At 37.7% G+C, this 22,126-nt stretch overlaps 1 protein-coding gene across 2 annotated transcripts in view; it reads right to left on the bottom strand.

The window, feature by feature from the left end:
* Window positions 1–22,126, bottom strand: part of LOC125234483 (threonine--tRNA ligase 1, cytoplasmic) — a 34,333-nt gene continuing 12,207 nt past the window's right edge. For both annotated transcript variants that reach the window (XM_048140740.1, XM_048140739.1), the window contains exons 10-15: window positions 21,378–21,555; window positions 20,530–20,652; window positions 19,128–19,306; window positions 8,814–8,988; window positions 2,637–2,751; window positions 1–2,018 (exon numbers count right to left, since the gene is read on the bottom strand). In XM_048140740.1, the coding sequence (XP_047996697.1) occupies window positions 1,864–2,018; window positions 2,637–2,751; window positions 8,814–8,988; window positions 19,128–19,306; window positions 20,530–20,652; window positions 21,378–21,555 (925 nt within the window). In that variant the 3' untranslated portion in view covers window positions 1–1,863. The remainder of the gene's footprint in view (window positions 2,019–2,636; window positions 2,752–8,813; window positions 8,989–19,127; window positions 19,307–20,529; window positions 20,653–21,377; window positions 21,556–22,126) is intronic.

Here is a 22,126-nt window from a genome sequence, read left to right as displayed (position 1 = left end):
TTTATAAATAAAAGCATTTTTATTAACCAACCATAGCTTAGAAATGTAACTGGAAACACCATATATTAATATCGTATTTTTTTTATACTGCCAATCTAATGTAGTTTATATATAAACTTTGTTGAGAAGTCTATACAGATTTATTTCGTAAGTACCTAAGTATTAGCCACCAAACTTTGCTTTACATTTGAGGTCATAATGAACAACGTTTAGTATGGGAGGAATGCCGAAATCGCGAAAGAAAAATGGCAGTACATTTCTGTGGGCCTAGTGAAAAAGGGTATAACTCGAATTGACTCGGTGAAAAAGGGCACAAGTCCCACCTCGGACTTGTGACCCTTTTCACCGAGTCAAATACCCTTTTTCACTAGGCCCACAGATTTTGACTGACGTGACGCGGCTCATTTCTATGGAATAGCCGATTTTTTTTTAAGTCACTATGCAAAGTTTGTCTCGTACTTACAAAATCACCCTGTATTGCAACATGTTTGTTTACCTTCAGATAATATAATTTTACCAAATGTTGAACGATACTTAAAAAATTAAATGCAACAAATGCACTCATTGGCCGTTTAAACTAAGCCTTTGAAGAAAGAGACACGCTAAATAAATTACTACATTAAAATACAAGAAACTTATTCTAATCGAATCACAAAAAAGTTAATTAAAGAGTGAATGCCGTAAATTCATACCAGCCCCCAAAAAATAATTTTATTTTTTGTCTTAGATATAACATTTTAATAGTTTTACCGGCGCGATTTTAGCGACGAGACACTGAATTGAAACTTCATCCAACTGGGAATGTAGCTCCTTGCCACATCTCGGACACTGGCGATAAATATAAGAGTGCCCTCTGCGTTTGATACATCCATATGATTTTTTCTAAGTAATATCAATTATCCAAGAAAAGAATGTAGGTTTTTGTAGTGTTCTTTCCGTACGGTAGCACTATTCTTTATTATATGCTTCTATGCCGTCTTAACCTTTACACCACTCCCTTAAATGATTGGTATCACTTAGGCTTCTCTTGCAAAATGACAATAAGAATTGAAATCCACATCAATTTTAAACAAGCATACTGTATGATAGTCGGAAATGGCGCTGGATAGGACATGTCTTACGAAGGCCAAACCACCTGTCCAAGCAAGGGTTGAGTTGGAATATTCACGGATGAAGGGGGAGAGGTCGCGGACTACCTGCAGGCGCGCGGTCGGCAGGAGGCTGGTCAGCGCGCCTGGAGGAGGCCGCCGAGGGCCGGGAACAGTGGAAATTCTTCCTAAGAGCCCTATGCCCCTGATGAGGGACAACCGGATAAAATCATCATCATCACTGTATGATAGTCTCATATTGACGTCAATCTCGTGTCTGGTTGTATAATTTCGATCAGGGTTCGAAAATATCCGATATTTATAATAAATATCAAAATATCGGATATTTATGATATATATCGGATATATATCAACTTCGATATATATCCATTTTGTATGGAAGGCATATTATTATTTTGTTGCACTATTTATGAATACAACTTAAGATAAGGAAAATTCTACTAAAAATCATAACATTTAGCAGAAAAACAGTAACAAACAAAAAAAAACTATATTTTTAACAATGTAACATTTTTTTTAAACCATTTTTGTATTGCAATATTTATAAAAAAATTATGTTTATCGGATATTTATATCCATTGATATATATCGTCGAACCCCGCTGGATATATATCCGATATATATCGGATATATATCGTGATATATATCCATTGATATACATCCTCGAAACCCTGATCTCGATAGTTACGATTCTGATATCATATGCATCTTAAAGGTTAAGCTATTCTCGGCGTTCAAAAGTCGAATAGGTATACTACTTGAGCAGCTGACTGTCTTCAGCCAAAGTCTTCTCTTTGACGAGCGTGTTGAAGTGTTCGATAAGAGCCTCTATAGACATCTCTCCGTGGACTTTGTTGTCTCGAGTGCGCACGTTCACCGTGCCTGAGGATTTCTCGCGTTCACCCACCACTGGAATGAAATATGAATGTTATAGGGGAGTAGGGGAGTAATTTCATTTTAACACATTTATTTATTGGTAAACATGATTACATGACTTTACAGCTAACCATCGCGTCACGTTTTTTAAGCTGACATAACAAGAAAAACAAGTAGACATATACATTTACAATAATAGGCATACACCTAACAGACATTTTATATAGGAACAGTTGAACACCTCGCATCCATCGCCTCACACAATCTCAAGCATTCACTACATATTGCCGCCCATCGCCACGCAAACAAGTCGCACTCAGGTGTCGATGTCAGGAGCGCATTGAGCTGTGAGAGGGCGCGGGGCAGCGGCGAGGTCCTGTACGATGCGGCACGCGCCGGCGGCGGCGGCGCGGCCCGAGTGCTCTCCGAGGAACATCAGGAACAAACAGTACGAGACAAAGAACAAAGAGTCTTAATGATAGCAAGCAACGGGACCATAAAATATACATTGTACCACGAAGGGCGGCGGTAAGCGAAATTTACAAAATTACTTACTGAGCTAGTCGAGCGTTGAAACTTTGTGACCAGATTTAATTGAATATACTGTGTGTGCCTGTCTGTGTGTGTGTCTCTGTGTTGTCCCTGTCTTACCTAGGATGTAATTGAACTGGGCGAGCTGAGCGTTCCGCACTTTCTTGTTGAGCGTGTCACCAGCGTCCGTGTCAGCTTCCGACATGAAACCGGCCGCGTATAGTTGATCGTTCACCTGCACAACAATTATTTAAAGAATAACTACCTTATTCATAAACGTACTCTAAAGTTATCAAGCCGATAAAGTTCGTTTGTCCTTTTCTATCACACCAATACGTCGGAAAGGGACAAACGAACTTTATCGGCTTGATAACTTTAGAGTACGTTTATAAATAAGGGGGTAAGTCCGGAGTTAGCCTATTTAACGACTTTTACCATATCAAAGACATAATTATGTAACTCCGTATAGACGGATAGTCTATCACATGGCAATAACAGACAAGAAAAAGAGTTTTCATCACACCCGCACTTTAAATGTGCACACAGGCGGAGCGTGAGTTATAGAAAAATCGTTCTCCCGAGGGAATAATGAAATGTCTTGTACCGTACTTAACTTTTTTACATCTATTTAAGTAAGTAAGTAAGTAAGTAAGTTTATTTGCGAAGAATAAGTAGGTACATTAGTGTCTTAGTTGGTAGGTGACATTTGGTTGCTTATTCTGCTATTTGTACTATACAGGTTGTACTAGCATGCAAAAATCTTAAATTAACTACTATTCTATCTGTATATCTTCAAAGAGGAAATCTTTTACACTGTAATAGCTCTTTTCAGTCAGCAACTGCATCAACTTATTTCTAAATCTATGTACAGGTAGCTCTCTTAAAGATTTTGGTAACTTATTAAAAACTTTCATACACATGACAAAACAGTGATTGGAATATAATGCTGTCCTGGGAACATAATTATGTACTAGTCTTCCAGGATCACGTTGGTTTCTAGTAGAGGCGCTTTCAGCTGTTGTAAATAAATACATATGCCTCTTTACAAACATGCACATTTCTAAAATATATAGACTTGGCAGCGGTAAGAGCTTAAGTTTTTTGAAGGATGGCTTGCATGTTTTGTAGGGGGCTAGATTACAAACAGCACGTATACATTTTTTCTGCGCTACAAATGCAGTATTAAAATTCATACAATTTCCCCACAAGATAAGCCCATATCTCAACACAGAACTAACATACCCATGGTATGCGATTAACGCTGTATGTAAACCTGATGCTCGTCTTAACTTGCGAAGTACATAAACAAATCTGTTAAGTTTACATCGAATCTTTTCTAATTGTGCTTGCCAATCTAAATATTTATCTAAAACTATTCCTAAAAAGCTTACACTTTGCATTTCTTTAATTGTCTCATTTCTGTAGTGTACATTCATTTCAATACTATCGCTAAGTTTTGAGCTGAATTGTATATAATTAGTTTTACTGATATTAATTTGCAGATTATGTGCTTCTAACCATTTTATAACATTTTTTAAAGTATCATTTATTTTACGTTCATGTTCTTCAATATTTTCATTCTTTTTTGTTGTAACAATAAAGGATATGTCATCAGCAAACATAACAGTTTTATAGGGAATTATATCTGGTAATTCATTTATATACGCTATGAATAGTAAAGGCCCAAGCACACTGCCTTGAGGTACACCATAGTTGTTACATTTTAGCTCCGATCTGTATCCGGTCTCTACATTAAATTCATTTAGTTTGACAATTTCTACGCATTGTTTCCGATTCTGTAGATATGTTTTTAGCCAGTTTAGTGCATGACCTCTGATACCATAATTTTCCAGTTTATCTAATAGTAACGAATGGTCCACAAAGTCAAATGCTTTTGACATATCCAGAAAAATCGCCGTAGTATGTTGTTTTTCGTCTATGCATTTAACGATATGGTGAATAAGATTAAAACCAGCTAGTGTTGTTGATTTTTGTTTTTGGAAACCATTTTGTTCTAATTTTATTATGTCAAATTTATTTAGGAAGCTGTTTAGTCTTTTGTGCATACACTTTTCAAAGATTTTTGCAAATATTGGGATAAGCGTAATGGGCCGATAGTTTCCCATATCCTTTTTATCATTTTTCTTATATAGGGGTTTAACTATTGACAATTTAAGTAGTTCTGGAAATATGCCACTTTCAAATGAAAAGTTTACTAAGTGTGTTAAAATTGCACTAAGTTGAAGTTTGCATAGCTTAATAATATTTGTGCAAATACCGTCAAAACCTACTGCGTGCGAATTATTTAAAGAAGTAACGATATTCATTATTTCATTTTCCGTACACGGAATTAGAAACATACTATTATAATTATAACCTGTATTATTTGCAGACTCTTTTTTCGTCTGCTTACCTGAAGACTTATTTTTAATATCCGCTAATCCAATAAAATAATTATTAAAACATGATGCTATCTCTTGAGGTTTTATAATTTCATTGTCGTTTATGCATATTTTTTCTATATACTGTTGAACATTATTGGTTTCCGTTTCTTTTTTTATTATATTCCAAGATGCTTTACATTTATTTTTACTATTAGCTATGTAGTTACTGTTACTAATTTGTTGCGCTTTATATATGCATTTCTTTAGTAGTTTAGTGTAAGAGTAATATTCTAATTTCCTTTGTTCCGTCTTTCCCTGTTTATAATATTGGTATCTAAGTGATCTTTTAGTTTTGCAACTTTTTTTATTCCATTTGATATCCACTTTGGTTTCTTAAGACGTCCACAAGTGATTTTTATGCGTTGAAATGGAAAACAAAGATTATAATAAAGTAAGAGAATTTCGTGAAATTTATTAAAAGCTTTATTGAAATCTGTTTCCATATATACTTCTGAAAAAGAGAGTTTAGATAGGCATTCTTGAAACTTTTTTATGTTATCTGTACAGTAGTCCCGTTTCAGCTTATAGTAGTGCATATTGTCCAGTATTTTATTATGTGTATTAATGCTAATCATCTGAGCAGTATCGTGGTCAGAGAGACCAAGAGGTAACACTTCTGATGATGCGTTTTGTATATTGCTTAAAATATGGTCAATGCAAGTTTTATCTCTTGTAGGTTTATTAATGTGTAATTTTAAATTATAGTTTTTTGCAATATCTATTAATTCTTTGCTGGTTTTATTTATGATTAGTGTGTTAATGTTTAAATCTCCGGATATGACAATTTTATGAAATTTATGATTAAGTTTATGTAACAGAATATCTAATTTATGAAAGAAATGGTTTGTTTGTGAATTTGGCGTTCTATAAAGACAAATCACTGCAAGCCCATATTCGGGAATATTTATACCACAACATTCAAAAACTTTCTCTATTGCGAGCTCCTTTACACATTCTAGCTCATTGTACATAATACCTTGCCTAACCATAATACAAACACCACCTCTTTTTTCATTTTTGCGAGAAAAAGAAGCGGCGAGTTCAAAGTCTTGTACTTTACAGTTGCTCTCGTTTCCCCTTTGAATGAATGTCTCTGTGAGACATAAAACATGTGGATTGTTATTATTTTCAGTTAATTCATTTAAAGCTACTTCTAAAATATCTTTTTTTGAGATGATGCTAGCAATATTTTGATGCATAATCCTAAGCATATGTGAATTATGATTTTGTAGATCGAAAAAGCCACTTATTAGGTGATGTGCTTACTGAAAAATAGTCATAGATCTTCTTTTGGGTAGCATTTTTTTGTTGTTTTGTCTTGGTATGCTCTTCTGTTTTTGTTTTCCAATTAATAAATTTGCTCACATGACTAATAATATTAGCCATTCCACTTCTATTTAGGTGTCCTGATGGTAGAAACATATCAAATTCCAAATTCAAATTGGTGTCATAGGAGTAATGCATCTCGTGAAATTCTTCATCGTTCAATAATATTGAGTTAAATTGCTCTATCTTGCTGTTGTATATTGGTTTTCCAAGTTGATATGTTGGACAGGCAACTATTATATTGGTGTGTTTCACAGATTTTAGAGATTCATTTATATATTGCATTAGTTCCCGGTGTTCTACATTCGTTTCGAAATCTTTTTCCCCTATTAGAATGACGCAATAATCATCGGCGGTAAAATTCCTCACCTTATTTTGTACTCCAAGGAGTAATTCCTGTATGCTTCCGCCAGGCGTAATATAGTGGCAGTACGAGAAGTGTTGTAGTTCTGGGTCACTGCTAATCAATTTTAAGATTCCGTGCTTGTTGTTCGTGCTTATTATAGCGAATTTTCTTTTTCTTGTTTCCAACGGAGGGTTTGTCTGCTGCGTAATCATGTCTTCCTCCAATCTTTTTTGAACGAATACACCAGATGTATTATTATTACTCGTGTCTTTTTTAATTTTATTTAATAGACATGTAGTATTTTCTAAATTGTCAACGCTCATTATTGAATTGTTATTTTTCGGTGTACTGGGACGTAATTCTTCTTCAAGGAAGCTATTATCTTGGTCTAGTGATGGCAGGTTCTTTATAACTGATAAGGTTTTCTTACTAGGGGTAAGTTTGCGTGCAGGTGTACGCTCTACAAGCAACTTTTTATATAATTCCATCTTCTTTTCCTTCTCTTCTAATTTTTTATTTAGAGTACAAATCTCCACGTTTAAACGGTCCACTTCGTTGTGTGCACTAGCAAGTTGAGTATTTAAAATATCTATTTCTTGTTTAAGCTCCAAAACATGTGAATTTTCACACGTAGGAAGGGCGGGTAAGCTTCGAGAAGTGTCATCCAAAATAGATGATACTTGCGTGTCCGTGTCTAACTCATCAGAGGATTCACTATCCGAGGGTTCCTGACTATCCCGAATTTGTTCTTGTGGTGTAATAGGTAAATTGTTATTTTTTGTTGGTCCGTCATTTGTCGATTTGGGTCCACGCGATGTGCCAGTGATTTCACGTTTTGGCTTCTGCTGATCTACGGGTAAATTACAGGTTTTGCATTTCCACGATGATCTAGATCCAGTTGTCATACTCCCGAATTTCCTCGCGCCAAGGTTTGTACAAGTAATATGAAAGAATTTCTTGCATCCAGAACATTGTAAGTAATCTTTACTGTGTATTAATTTTTTGCAGATAAAACAGGACTTTTTTTGCGATTTCGGAGACATATTGTATGATTATTCGATATTTTTTATATTTCCGGTATGGTATCACTGATCTCTGAACTCTGAGGTGATGATCTATATTTCTAAACGCAACTTGGATGTCCGACGTAGAACGGAACGTCAAATGTCAGTGACTGACAAGACAATGACAGTTTGCTTGTCACTTGATTTTGTATCAGCTGGTGGATTACCTCTTTGTTTTTGATATTTTTTGGAAATATTGTGTCGTTAAATCAAAAATATCTATGTGTGAGTGCGTTTACTGACAAATTATTATTCCATCATAATAGTTTTCATAAGAAAAAGTAGCCATAAACAGCTCACCTAGGCCATGGCGAGTTATTCCTTGTGTTCTTCGTGTTAGTGCTGTTGTTTTTCTGAGGTTTGTATGCAACTTCTTGACGATTTTCTTAATTTTTGACGATTTCAAATGTAGAGACTAATTTACGCAATGTTTATCCTTCAAACGTCAAACCTCTTTTTTTACATTGCGAGTGTGATGAAAAACATTGTGTGTAACTCGGGGAGTATGAATATTACTAACTCGAGTCTTTAAATCGCTCCGGCAAGCCGTCGCGATTTAACTTACTCTCGTTAGTAATGTTCAACTTCCTCCCCTTGTTGCACAATGTACTATGATTCACCCTAATAGTACATTACGTCACAAGTGCGAAAAAGAGGAAGTTGAAAAGTGGCGATAAATTTAATGCGACCAAACGAAAATCGACACCAGTTACGAATTTCCTTTTCGCACGTGTATCGTACGACGTTCTTCAGTACAGATGGCTCTTCAAAGTTTCGACCTGACAAGAAATGAACATCTTTTCACACTAGTGCGTAAAAAAGCACCATCTGTACTGAAAAAGTAAGTTATTCCTTGTTATGTATATAAGTATGTATGTACCTATATCGTCGCCTAGCACCCATAGGTTTGCTTAGTTTGGGGCAAAACCATATGTAACTCCGTATAGACGGATAGTCTAAGAAAAAAAACGTACCTCAAAGCCCTAGAGCAAAAGGTACGGTGGCCTAGATGGCGTTACACCTTTGGGGAACGCTCGCTCAGGATGGCAATCATTCGCTCAACTCTCTGTTTACTAATATTTCTCTCTCATAGAATCTAAGATATAAGTGACTATACCTTGATAGCGTAGTCATCGAACGCAGGACCGACAGGAACGATGCAGACTTGCCGTGGACTGAGCCAGAAAGGCCATTTGCCAGCGTATGACTCGCTCAGGATGGCGATCATTCGCTCGACTGAGCCGAGGATCGCGCGATGAATGATGACCGGCCGTTTTTTTTCGCCGCTCTCACTGAAAATAAAGTATTAGAAATTAAGGACAATACATACATACAATCACGCCTGTATCCCATAAAGGGGTAGGCAGAACACATGAAACTACTAAAGCTTCAGTGCCACTTTTGGCAAATAAGGGGTTGAAAGAAAACGAAACTGTGACATTGCAGTGACAGGTTGCCAGCCTCTCGCCTACGCCACAATTTAACCCATATCCCATAGTCGCCTTCTACGACACCCACGGGAAGAAAGGGGGTGGTGAAATTCTTAAGAGGGCATTCAACGAAAACGTCGTAATAATGTAAAATTGATAGTTTTAGTCGGCAAAATGCTACACTTTCCCTCATCTGAAAGACTTATTACGTTCAGGATTCGATTAGGACATCTTCTTAACTTACATGTTGTGAGACTGGATTTTTTAAAACTAACTCACTTAATTAATTATGATTTTTTTTCTGGTGCATGTTTAGGAAAACCCGCGAAAAGTGCTGACTTAGTCCGTCTAATTTGTAAAATTTGGATAGTTTTGAATGCTTCAAGTGGTAAATTTGTATTATGTATATCCTGTACTACAATCTTCTGAGACTACTTCTTTGTTATAAGGCTTTAGAATAGAGTAAATGAGGATATGATGAATCCAATTTGTTTCAGAAATCACCTCAGAATAAGTGTCAATTTCTTCGAAAACTTACGTGTTTTTGAAGTAGTTTTAATATAAAAATAATCTGCAACGCTTACTCAAACAGATTTTATGCAAAAGTTTTCTATTAATTGCAATTTAATATTTTTGACGATTTTTTTAAAATGCCTCCTTATTACCGGTTACGCGCACTTGCGATGTCAGTACCGCGGCAGAGCTTGTAGAGGCAGGACGTATGTTAGTCCGCTCCGCACGCGGCTCGACGATCGCGAAGTTATTTTGTCATTGTGTGCGGCACCCGCCGTGTCCAAAACCGCACTTGTGTGCGTGTTTGGCTGTACTGTTGCATGTATACTGCGACCGAAAACTTTGATCCTTGGGTTGACGACTTTGGTAACTAACTAATTAACTTGACTAATATTTTTAGTAAGTATTATTTATTATTGAATATCATTTTAGGTTACTGACTCGTCTCAACAAAATCTTTGACAATAGATGGTACTCAGGATCTGATGATGAAGTCAGATGGTAGTCATGAGTTCTCATCAACCAGGTCTTGAAACCATTTCGTGTTTGGGCTCGTTTGATTCGCCTCAACAAGATCTTTGACAAGAGGTGATGGTACCCAGGATCTGATGATGAAGCCGGAAGGTAGTCATGAGTTCTCATCAACCAGGTCTTGAAACCATTTCGTGTTTGGGCTCGTTTGATTTGCCTCAACAAGATCTTTGACAAGAGGTGATGATACCCAGGATCAGATGATGAAGCCGGAAGGTAGTCATGAGTTCTCATCAACCAGGTCTTGAAACCATTTCGTGTTTGGGCTCGTTTGGTTCGTCTCAACAAGATCTTTGACAAGAGATGGTACCCTGGATCTGATGATGAAGCTGGAAGGTAGTCAAGAGAATTCATCAACCAGGTCTTGAAACCACTCCGTGTTTGGGCTCGTTTGGTTCGTCTCAACAAGATCTTTGACAAGAGATGGTACCCAGGATCTGATGGTGAAGCCGGAAGGTAGTCAAGAGTATTCAACAACCAGGTCTTGAAACTCTTCTGTGTTTGGGCTCGTTTGATTCGTCTCAACAAGATCTTTGACAAGAGATGGTACCCAGGATCTGATGATGAAGCTGGAAGGTAGTCAAGAGTATTCCACGACCAGGTCTTGAAACCACTTCGTGTTTGGGTTCGTTTGATTCGTCTCAACAAGATCTTTGACAAGAGATGGTAATCACTCTTTTATACTCTGGCGCATCCACTGTCTCAGTGTGTCAACAGTCAACTAAAGCAGGTAGGCGTAGCGTAGAGTTGTATTTCCTTACAAAAAACTAACACATAGATGTGGACCTTCCTGTGCTCCATGCAATTAAAACAACATAATATTTAAAAACCGGCCGAGAGCGTGTCGGGTCACGCTCAGTCTCAGTGCCTACACTGAGCGTGGCCCGACACGCTCTCGGCCGGTTTTTAAAGCCGCGTTGGTAAATAGCCGCTCGGCTCTTCCGTATTTTTCCATATTTTTCAAAAACTACAGAACCTATCAAGTTCAAAACAGTTTTCCTAGAAAGTTTATAAAGTTCTACTTTTGTGATTTTTAAATATTTTTTAAATATATGGTTAAAAAGTTAGAGGGGGGGGCACACTTTTTTTTCCTTTAGGAGCGATTATTCCCGAAAATATTAATATTATCAAAAAACGATTTCAGTAATTCATTTTTAATTACCTATCCAACAATAAATCATACGTTAGGGTTGAAATGAAAAAAAAAAATCACTCCCTACTTTACGTGTAGGGGGGTACCCTAATAAAACATTTTTTCCACTTTTTATTATTGCACTTTGTCGGCGTGACTGATATACATATTGGTACCAAATTTCAGCTCTCTAGTTCTAACGGTCACTGAGATTATCCGCGGACGGACGGACGGACGGAGGGACAGACAGACAGACATGGCGAAACTATAAGGGTTCCTAGTTGACTACGAAACCCTAAAAACACATTTTAAATATAAAAAAAACTACTTAAAATTAAAGAAAACCGATCTTAGTTCCATTATATATATGTACCTAGAAACATCATCATCTTCCTTGCGTTATCCCGGCATTTGCCACGGCTCATGGGAGCCTGCGGTCCACTTTGACAACTAATCCCAAGATTTGGCGTAGGCACTAGTTTTTACGAAAGCGACTGCCATCTGACCTTTCAACCCAAAGGGTAAACTAGACCTTATTGGAATAAGTCCGGTTTCCTCACGATGTTTTCCTTCATCGAAAAGAACCTAGAAAACATATCATATACAAAATGAAATAAAACTAAGAAAACGGATTATCTTATACTTTTAAACGAGCAATTCTTGTATATTTATTTATATATTTATACTGACGATCTCGAAAACCGCTCTAACGATTTCGCTGAAATTTGTTATGTGGGGGTTTTTGGGGGTGAAAAATCGGTCTAACTTATCCTTAGGTCCCGGAAAAGGCGAATTTTCGAGTTTTCATGCGTTTTTCTTCACGCGCCATCTCGTGTGCAGTAGTTGTACTGTTAAGACAGAATTCTTTCGGTCGATGTAAGTACTATTTATTGCAAACACTAGATGGCGACACAGGTCAAGGCTAAAACGAATAGAAAAATACACTATTTGAGTTTTTGTGGCGAAACGCGCGCCATCTCGTGTGGAGTAGTTGTGTTGTTAAGGCTGAGAATTCTTTCGCTCGATGTAGGTACTATTCATTTTTGAACTAGATGGCGACACATGTCAAGGATACGAAACAGAACCGAGCGAAGCTCGGTCGCCCAGATATTATTCATTATACGCGATATAATCTGATTCCATAAATTTATTTCATGAGTAACTATCGCGGTGACAGAAGACAATATTATATACACAATTTATTATATTATAAAAGTTTTTTAATTTATTTCTTCCAAGGCTACACACGTTTTAATAAAAAAAACTGTGATAAGTTTAATAATTAAACTAAAAGGTCAAGTATTTATGCACGAAATCATGTATGCAAATATGTAATATATATGGTGGTGTTTTTACGCAAGTATCAATAATGGTTAGTCCGCAACGCTACTGACGGCGTGGCGGTACCGACCATGAATGCTATCCCTTTCGCTCTAGCCGCACGTAAGGTTGGTTCGAAGAGGATCGCACGCTATGTCTGCACCGCAGGCTACAATCGTTATGCTTCTGGTTATAGTGTGCGTCTGCACACAGGCGCACGCCAGCGCCGCCGGCGTCGAAATGCGAGCAAGCAGATTTTTTGAAAGCGCTCTTAACCCGTCACCACGCAGGCAAGGACAATAATAAATAAATAAATATTGGGGATACCCTACACAGATCAACTTAGCCCCAAACTAAGCAAAGCTTGTACTATGGGTGCTAAGCGACGATATACATACTTAAGAGCGTTATAACATTTCGGCGTCGGGCGAAATTAGGTATTTTACCCGCCGCGCGAGCCCAATATGCCGACCCTTTCTAGCACGTCTTATCACTCGCTCGCACTACAATAATGGACAAAACAATCTTGATCCTTTCTATGGAATTTTGATAACAACCACAATCTACTATCTCGATATAAACTTTTGGTTTCTAATAAACATTATTTTGTACGAAAATACGAGAATATAGCGCGAAATAATATCAATTATGTTAAAATTTATTTAAAAAATTAAAGTAATAATTATAAAAGTAGATCCCATCCCAAATATTTGCTTTTGTTATATGATAAGTATTAGAGTAAAGTATAATTATATTAATATGATGATAAAATAAGACAAATACAATTCTAATTACTTCAAGGTGGTGCTCAGGGTCTGATGATGGAGCCAGATGGTGGTCACCAATACCAATGAACAATATGACTATACAACTTCGTGGTTTACATGTCATTCTAGCATTTTCACTTTCACATTTCAAGTGCATATACCACGAGTATAGGTTTTCGGGTGAGCTGATTTAAAAATTAATGACCGATTTGGAATCTGACATTGCTGACTGGCACTTTGACACAAAAGTCGTCATGGGTGTCGTAAAATAGGTTTTAGGGGGTGCTGATTCCAAAATTAATGGCCAATGTGGAATCTGACATTGCGGACTGTCACTTTGACACAAAAGTCGTCATGGGTGTCGTCAAATAGGTTTGCGGGGGTGCTGATTCCAAAATTAATGAACAATGTGGAATCTGACATTGCTGACTGTCACTTTGACACAAAAGTCGTCATGGGTGTCGTAAAATAGGTTTTAGGTGGTGCTGATTCCAAAATTAATGACCAATGTGGAATCTGACATTGCTGACTGTCACTTTGACACAAAAGTCGTCATGGGTGTCGTCAAATAGGTTTGTGGGGGTGCTGATTCCAAAATTAATGAACAATGTGGAATCTGACATGGCTGACTGTCACTTTGACACAAAAGTCGTCATGGGTGTCGTAAAATTGGTTTTAGGGGGTGCTGATTCCAAAATTAATGACCAATGTGGAATCTAACATTGCTGACTGCCACTTTGACACAAAAGTCATCATGGGTGTCGTAAAATAGGTTTTAGGGGGTGCTGATTCCAAAATGAATGACCAATTTGGAATCTGACATTGCTGACTGTCACTTTGACACAAATTTCGTCATGGGTGTCGTAAAATAGGTTTTAGGGGGTGCTGATTCCAAAATTAATGACCTATGTGGAATCTGACATTGCTGACTGTCACTTTGACACAAAAGTCGTCATGGGTGTCGTCAAATAGGTTTCCGGAGGTGCTGATTTGAAAATTAATGACCGATTTGGAATCTTGACATTGCTGACTGTCACTTTGACACAAAAGTCGTCATGGGTGTCTTCAAAAAGGTTTCCGGGGTGCTGATTCCAAAATTAACGACTATTTTGGAATCTCACAGTGCTAATTGTAATTTTGACACAAAAGGAATCATGGGTGTTGTCAAATAGTTTTTAGGGGGCACTGATTCCAAAATTAATGAAATGATTTAAAAAGTAATGACCGATTTGGAACCTGACATTGCACAGTACCCCTGGAAAGGAAACCTATTTGACGACACCCATAACGACTTTTATGTCAAAGTGACAGTCAGCAATGTCAGATTCCAAATTGATCATTAATATTGAGATCAGTACCCATGACAACCTATTTGAAGACACCCATGATCACTTTTGTGTCAAAGTGACAGTCAACAGTGTCAGATTCCAAATTGGTCATTAGTTTTCAAACACCTCCGGATACCTATTTGACGACGCCCATGACGACTTTTGTGTCAAAGTGACAGTCAGCAATGTCAGATTCCAAATTGGTCACTAATTTTGGAATCAGCACCCCCTAAAACCTATTTTACTACACCCATGACGACTTTTGTGTCAAAGTGACAGTCAGCAATGTCAGATTGAACATTGGTCATTAATTTTGGAATCAGCACCCCCTAAAACCTATTTTACGACACCCATGACGACTTTTGTGTCAGAGTGACAGTCAGCAATGTCAGATTAAACATTGGTCATTAATTTTGGAATCAGCACCCCCTAAAACCTATTTTACGACACCCATGACGACTTTTGTGTCAGAGTGACAGTCAGCAATATCAGATTGAACATTGGTCATTAATTTTGGAATGAGCACCCCCTAAAACCTATTTTACGACACCCATGACGACTTTTGTGTCAAAGTGACAGTCAGCAATGTCAGATTCCACATTGGTCATTAATTTTGGAATCAGCACCCCTAAAACCTATTTTACGACACCCATGACGACTTTTGTGTCAAAGTGACAGTCAGCAATGTCAGATTCCAAATTGGTCATTAATTTTGGAATCAGCACCCCTAAAACCTATTTTACGACACCCATAACGACATTTGTGTCAGAGTGACAGTCAGCAATGTCAGATTGAACATTAGTCATTAATTTTGGAATCAGCACCTCCTAAAACCTATTTTACGACACCCATGACGACTTTTGTGTCAAAGTGACAGTCAGCAATGTCAGATTCCACATTGGTCATTAATTTTGGAATCAGCACCCCTAAAACCTATTTTACGACACCCATGACGACTTTTGTGTCAAAGTGACAGTCAGCAATGTCAGATTCCAAATTGGTCATTCATTTTGGAATCAGCACCCCTAAAACCTATTTTACGACACCCATGACGACTTTTGTGTCAGAGTGACAGTCAGCAATGTCAGATTGAACATTAGTCATTAATTTTGGAATCAGCACCTCCTAAAACCTATTTTACGACACCCATGACGACTTTTGTGTCAAAGTGACAGTCAGCAATCTGAGGTACTACATATTCGTAATCTGAAAGTAATCAAGTCAATAATTTCAGTTATTTTGAATCGACTATGATTCCGAATTATTGGTAATAGTAATGATTGTATAGATGATTAGTGATTCCTTTACATGTAATGGTAATTTACCGTTTCACTTGATTACATTACAAGTAATCTGACACCCAGTAGTGTCAGATTACAAAGTAAAATCAAGTAATCGTGTAATCCGGAATCGATTACGATTTCCCCATCTCTGGGTTTAGTTATATGGTTCATTGGTACTGGTGACCACCATCTGGCTCCATCATCAGACCCTGAGTACCACCTCTTGTCAAAGGTCTTGTTGAGACGAACCCAACGAGCCTAAACACGAAGTCGTTTACTTACATGGTTCACTGGTACTGGTGACCACCTTCTGGCTCCATCATCAGATCCCGAGTACCATCTTGATGTGTCTTATCATCTTGACCGTATTGTAATTTTCACATTTTTATCATCACAACGTTGTAATACTTTAACATTTAAACATAACAAAGTATTACAAAAGCAAAGCAAATATTTACGGATCTAGGATCAAATTCGTTGGTCGCTGTTTACACACACACAATGCGAGGATAGCCCGTGTAGAAACAAGGCGTCCGACCCACACAACAATAAATATTCTCGACGTTTGCGATGAAAACTCGGAGACCAAAGCGACATACGTCTTACCTCCTCGAGCTCCGGCGCGGCACTGAAATCGCAGGCGTCCGTCGCCGGTAAAATAGCGACAGGAAGGCTAGTTTTCAAAAAATTGGCAAAAAATCATGATAAAATATTATAACGACAAATGGATAACAGCAGTTTAAGCACATTGTGCAGATTATTTATATACTAAAATAACTTCGATAACATGTAGATTTTCGGAGAAATGATCACTTGTTTCGATGTATTTTCAAGACAAAATTGAGTTCGTTTTACTTTCAATTTCTCAATTTCAAAGGATTAAATGATAAATATTGTTTAATGGGCCTTAAGTACAAGATATTTGGAACTTAAATTTACCTCATTTATGAGAGTGATCTTATCAAATTGTACATAATAAGAGCTCCGAATTCTGTGCTTCACGCGGTTTTTCCTAAACGAGCATCAGAAAAACAATCATTACTAATTGAAAAAGCTTTTTTTTTCATATGTTTTTTATTTAACCGACAGTTAATAAGATGTTCTAACTGAAACAAGTACTTTCACTGTCTTTTAGTATGAGTAAAGTGTACAATTTTGTCGATAAATATTGTGCATTTTACAATATATCGCCTTTTTTTGTCATAGCGCTCTTAAAGTCGCCGTCAATGGAACTTCCAAATAATGTAAACAAACCGCCATTTTGAAATTGTCTCTGAATGATGAATTTCTTAGTGATGCGAAAATACTCTGTCAAATAATGTCCAAATGTCAAGTAAGCGCTCTCCACACTCGCGCGATATTCGATACGCAGAAAGTGTCCACACTCGTGTTCGCGGCATCGGCATGCGTACATGCCAATAAAAGCCATTAACGAGTAAAATAATATTGAAACCGTCAGTACCGACATTTTTTTATTCTTTTACCTACCTAAACAATGATGGTTGGTACAAAGAGTATTGAATCACTACGTGGTTGGTATAGAGCGTTAGTTGGGTAGTGTGTAGCTGGCTTTACAATATCGGCAACTTTAGTCCCAGCCCTATCCATCATAGACAATTGTAGAACTTAAAAGAAACAAAAACGTCATTTTGATTCGTCATAATAACCTAACTTTTAAACCATTTCAAGTTTTTATTGAAATCTCTAGATTAATATAAGGTTTTGCATGTTACGATAATAGGATCGTTTCAGTAATGTATGGTTTCAGTGGTGTTTGATGAGGTAGCGTGAAAATTCAAGGAGAAACAGTAACAAAACAATGTGATGCCGTTTGTTTACATTGTTTAGAAGTTCCATTGACGGCGACTTTAGATAGATAAATACATACTCATATTCATAGAAAACATCACTCAGGAACAAATATCTGTGCTCATCACACAAATAATTACCCTTACCGGGATTCGAACCCAGGACCGCGGCTCGGCAGGCAGGGTCACTACCGACTGCACCGGTCCTCAAAGAAGTGGATGACAATCATGAAAAATACCGAATATGTCAAAATAAGAAGAAGACAGGTATTTATTTACCTACTAAAACAAATAATTTCTAAAGAGAAGGTAGAAATTCAGATCCATATGTACGACAGCTAAGGCTGAACATCAGACTGAACAGGATAGTAGTCTAGCTAGAGTCATAAATAACTAGCATAGCTTGAGCACGCCTCAAATATATGAAAGAGGCGCGTTCTTAGCACACAGTCTAAGCTCGTGTAGGTGAACGCGTACTATGCTTGTAAAGTCGCCGTCAATGGAACTTCTAAACAATGTAAACAAACGGCATCACATTGTTTTGTTACTGTTTCTCCTTGAATTTTCACGCTACCTCATCAAACACCACTGAAACCATACATTACTGAAACGATCCTATTATCGTAACATGCAAAACCTTATATTAATCTAGAGATTTCAATAAAAACTTGAAATGGTTTAAAAGTTAGGTTATTATGACGAATCAAAATGACGTTTTTGTTTCTTTTAAGTTCTACAATTGTCTATGATGGATAGGGCTGGGACTAAAGTTGCCGATATTGTAAAGCCAGCTACACACTACCCAACTAACGCTCTATACCAACCACGTAGTGATTCAATACTCTTTGTACCAACCATCATTGTTTAGGTAGGTAAAAGAATAAAAAAATGTCGGTACTGACGGTTTCAATATTATTTTACTCGTTAATGGCTTTTATTGGCATGTACGCATGCCGATGCCGCGAACACGAGTGTGGACACTTTCTGCGTATCGAATATCGCGCGAGTGTGGAGAGCGCTTACTTGACATTTGGACATTATTTGACAGAGTATTTTCGCATCACTAAGAAATTCATCATTCAGAGACAATTTCAAAATGGCGGTTTGTTTACATTATTTGGAAGTTCCATTGACGGCGACTTTATGAGTGAAATATGACAGGTCGACTATTCGCATTTTTGACAGGCGGTAACCGAGAGGGGGTGGACGGCACTTTCATCGAAGAGCTGCGGGAGTGGCCATACTGTACGATAGTACTCTTTATTATACTGTGGCTTAAGTTTTCTTTTAAAATATACGTAGTCATATGTAGAGCCTACCTGACATAGCTGAGGTTGAATCTCTCCGGCAGCTGGAAGTCCAGTTGTATGGTCGCACATTGGTGTGACCTTCGCAAGGCGTCCTGGATGGTGATGTCGATCTTGGGCCCGTAGAACGCGCCATCGCCCGGGTTCAGTTGCCACGGCTTGCCAAATTTGTTTAAAGAGTCTTCTAACGCCTGAAAAAAAAAGTTAATATTGTATAGATCGTATTCATATCATATCATTTAAAAGGACTCCTTGATTTTATTGTCATGATACCATACATTTGACAAATTAGCGCGGCATTATAATAGTATTTTATGCAACAGGCATTAAAGGAGGTCAAAAAAGACAAGTGGTGTGGGTAACAATTTGAGGCGAAGCCACGAGTATTTTTTGACTCAGTTTAACACCGTTGCATACAATACTTTTTCTACGACCATGCACTTGGTTTTTAATAGTTTTCTACAATAACTTTCGTGAAATTCACACTGTTTCCTATAAATAAATAAATATTATAGGACATTCTTACACAGATTGACTGAGTCCCACGGTAAGCTCAAGAAGGCTTGTGTTATGGGTACTCAGACAACGATATATATAATATACAAATACTTATATACATAGAAAACATCCATGACTCAGGAACAAATATCTCTGCTCATCACACAAATAAATGCCCTTACCGGGATTCGAACCCGGGACCGCGGCGTAGCAGGCAGGGTCACTAGGCCAAACCGGTCGTCAAAATCCTATAATTTGTCGTTCTATAATTGTCGTCGTTCCTATAATTTGACGCAAAGGTTTGCACTGTCAGCGCAGCTGCCCAAAGCCATCCAGCGCACGCGCGCAGTATCGTTATAACAATGCGTTGCCATAGTTACAGAGCAAAACAATGCGTTTCCAATTTTTCGGTACTGCGCGCATGCGTGGAAAGCTGGCAGACGCTGGCTTTGGAGAATAGACTTTTATGAAGGGTTTTAAAAGATCTATGCACGTAAATGCCGAATAACAGTTCAGGAGTAGAAACACGATATATTGGCTACGTGCATGACGGTCGCTGTCTATGTTTTGTGGGCTTTTCGATAACAAATTGTATTTTCAGCAGTTTCATGTGCTCGGCCTGCTCCTTTTGGGAATACAGACGTGAGATTAAGTGTGTATGTATGTAGGGTCAATGCGGGGCCCTTTGCCCAATGTTGCTTTGCAGCAGGGGCACAAGCCTTTGTCGGCCCAAAATACAATACTTATGTCTAATTTCCGTGGCAGTTTTCAATATGCCGCCATGACATGTTGGAACAATGTGCCCCCACCTATTATAAACTATACGTCGATAGCAATTATTAGAGTGGTTATATCGACACTATCCCAGGATTTATTAGTAATGTTTGTATGTATGTTTGTGTGTGTGTTTGTGTACCTTTTCAGCCTCGTTCCAAGCGGCGAGCTCCCCGAGATACTTCTCCGGGCGAGTGGATAGCTTCAGTTGGAACGTGAACCCAAAAGTCGAGTACACGGCTTCTAGGAACTCTAGGCAACCCACCTGTAGATTTACATAACGTATTAGTAAAATAATGCTTAAATTGTTTTTTGACACTTTATTCGTGTATTTAGATTTAATTCAACCCATATTTTTAAATAAAAGGAAAACTGAAAAAAAAAGTCAGAGTCCTGCCGGAGGTGTGAATTTTTCCATTTTTCCTTTAATTTTAAAATATGTAGTATTGCTCGCAGACGTTTCTGCATGATAAAAACAAAGATTTTTAAAGCTATTATGAAGGAAGAAGGCTCGACAGTGAGCAGTTATTTACCATCTCTTTCTCAATGTAACAGTTACTGGTAAATCAATAAAAAAAATGCTGTTGCGCGCAGAATATAGGCCAGTGAGGGCGCCACTGAGCTCGTTGCGTTGCAGGATGCCGAAATAGGCTTTACAGAGCGGCAGTTCACTTATAAATATAGTCACTAGTATTGAAATTTGGTGCCAATATGGAATTTCAATCACGCCCACAAAGTGCAAAAATAAAAAGAGGTATTATAATAGCGGTCACTTGTTAATATCGTAAAGTATTATTTTAACCCCCGACGCGAAAACGACGGGTGTTATAAGTTTGACGTGTCTGTCTGTGGTATCGTAGCTCCCGAACGGGTGAACCAATTCAGATTTAGGTTTTTTTTTTTAAAGCTGAATTAGTCGGGAGTGTTCTTAACCATGTTTGATGGAAATCGGTCTACTATATCGGTTTTTTTTTTTCAAAATTTATTTACCATCTCCTTTTCAATGTGTTGTTGAGCGCAGAATATATGCGCGTCATCTTGCTGGAACCGCCTGACTCGAGTTAGGCCAGTGAGGGCGCCACTGAGCTCGTTGCGGTGCAGAACACCGAAATCCGCCATACGGAGTGGCAGCTCGCGCCACGACCGGGTGCGGTTGTCGAACATCAAACTGGAAGATAAATTTTATTGGTTTTAATATTGACACAACAGAAAATACAGTAACAGCCACTAATAGCTAACAATAAATGCTTTACGAGCCTGATTCACCTAATAATCTTTTGTGCTTAACCGTCATATTGATTTATGTATTTGAGAGAAAGGGATAACAAACTAGTTCAACTAATTTAGGAAAGTTTTTAGGTGATACGAATTAAGGGTCTGCCAGTTTTAAGGGCTAACCCCCTTATTCATAAAAAAGTTACTAGAGATCGCTCTTAAGCGATAAGACCGCCTGTTGTTACCTTTGTTTAATTTGTTTTTGTTTCTTGTGCATTACTTGTAAACTATGTGAGGTGTGCAATAAAGAGTATTGTATTGTATTGCATTGTATTGTAAGTTACTGAACTGATTAAGTGTTTTGTTCCTTTCTCACAAAAATATAAGTCAACATGACAAAAAGGGACAAAACACTTTTACAACTAATCAGTATGAAGAAGTAGATTAAATACAAGCGACGCATGCACAACCTAGTGAAAATTAACAGCTTTCAAATGGTTTTCACGCATTGTTACTACACAATA

This window comes from Leguminivora glycinivorella, chromosome 16 (assembly GCF_023078275.1).
Source record: "Leguminivora glycinivorella isolate SPB_JAAS2020 chromosome 16, LegGlyc_1.1, whole genome shotgun sequence".
NCBI lineage: Eukaryota > Metazoa > Arthropoda > Insecta > Lepidoptera > Tortricidae > Leguminivora > Leguminivora glycinivorella.
Note: the sequence above shows the minus strand (reverse complement) of the source record. Positions and strands in the feature narration are given on the sequence as shown.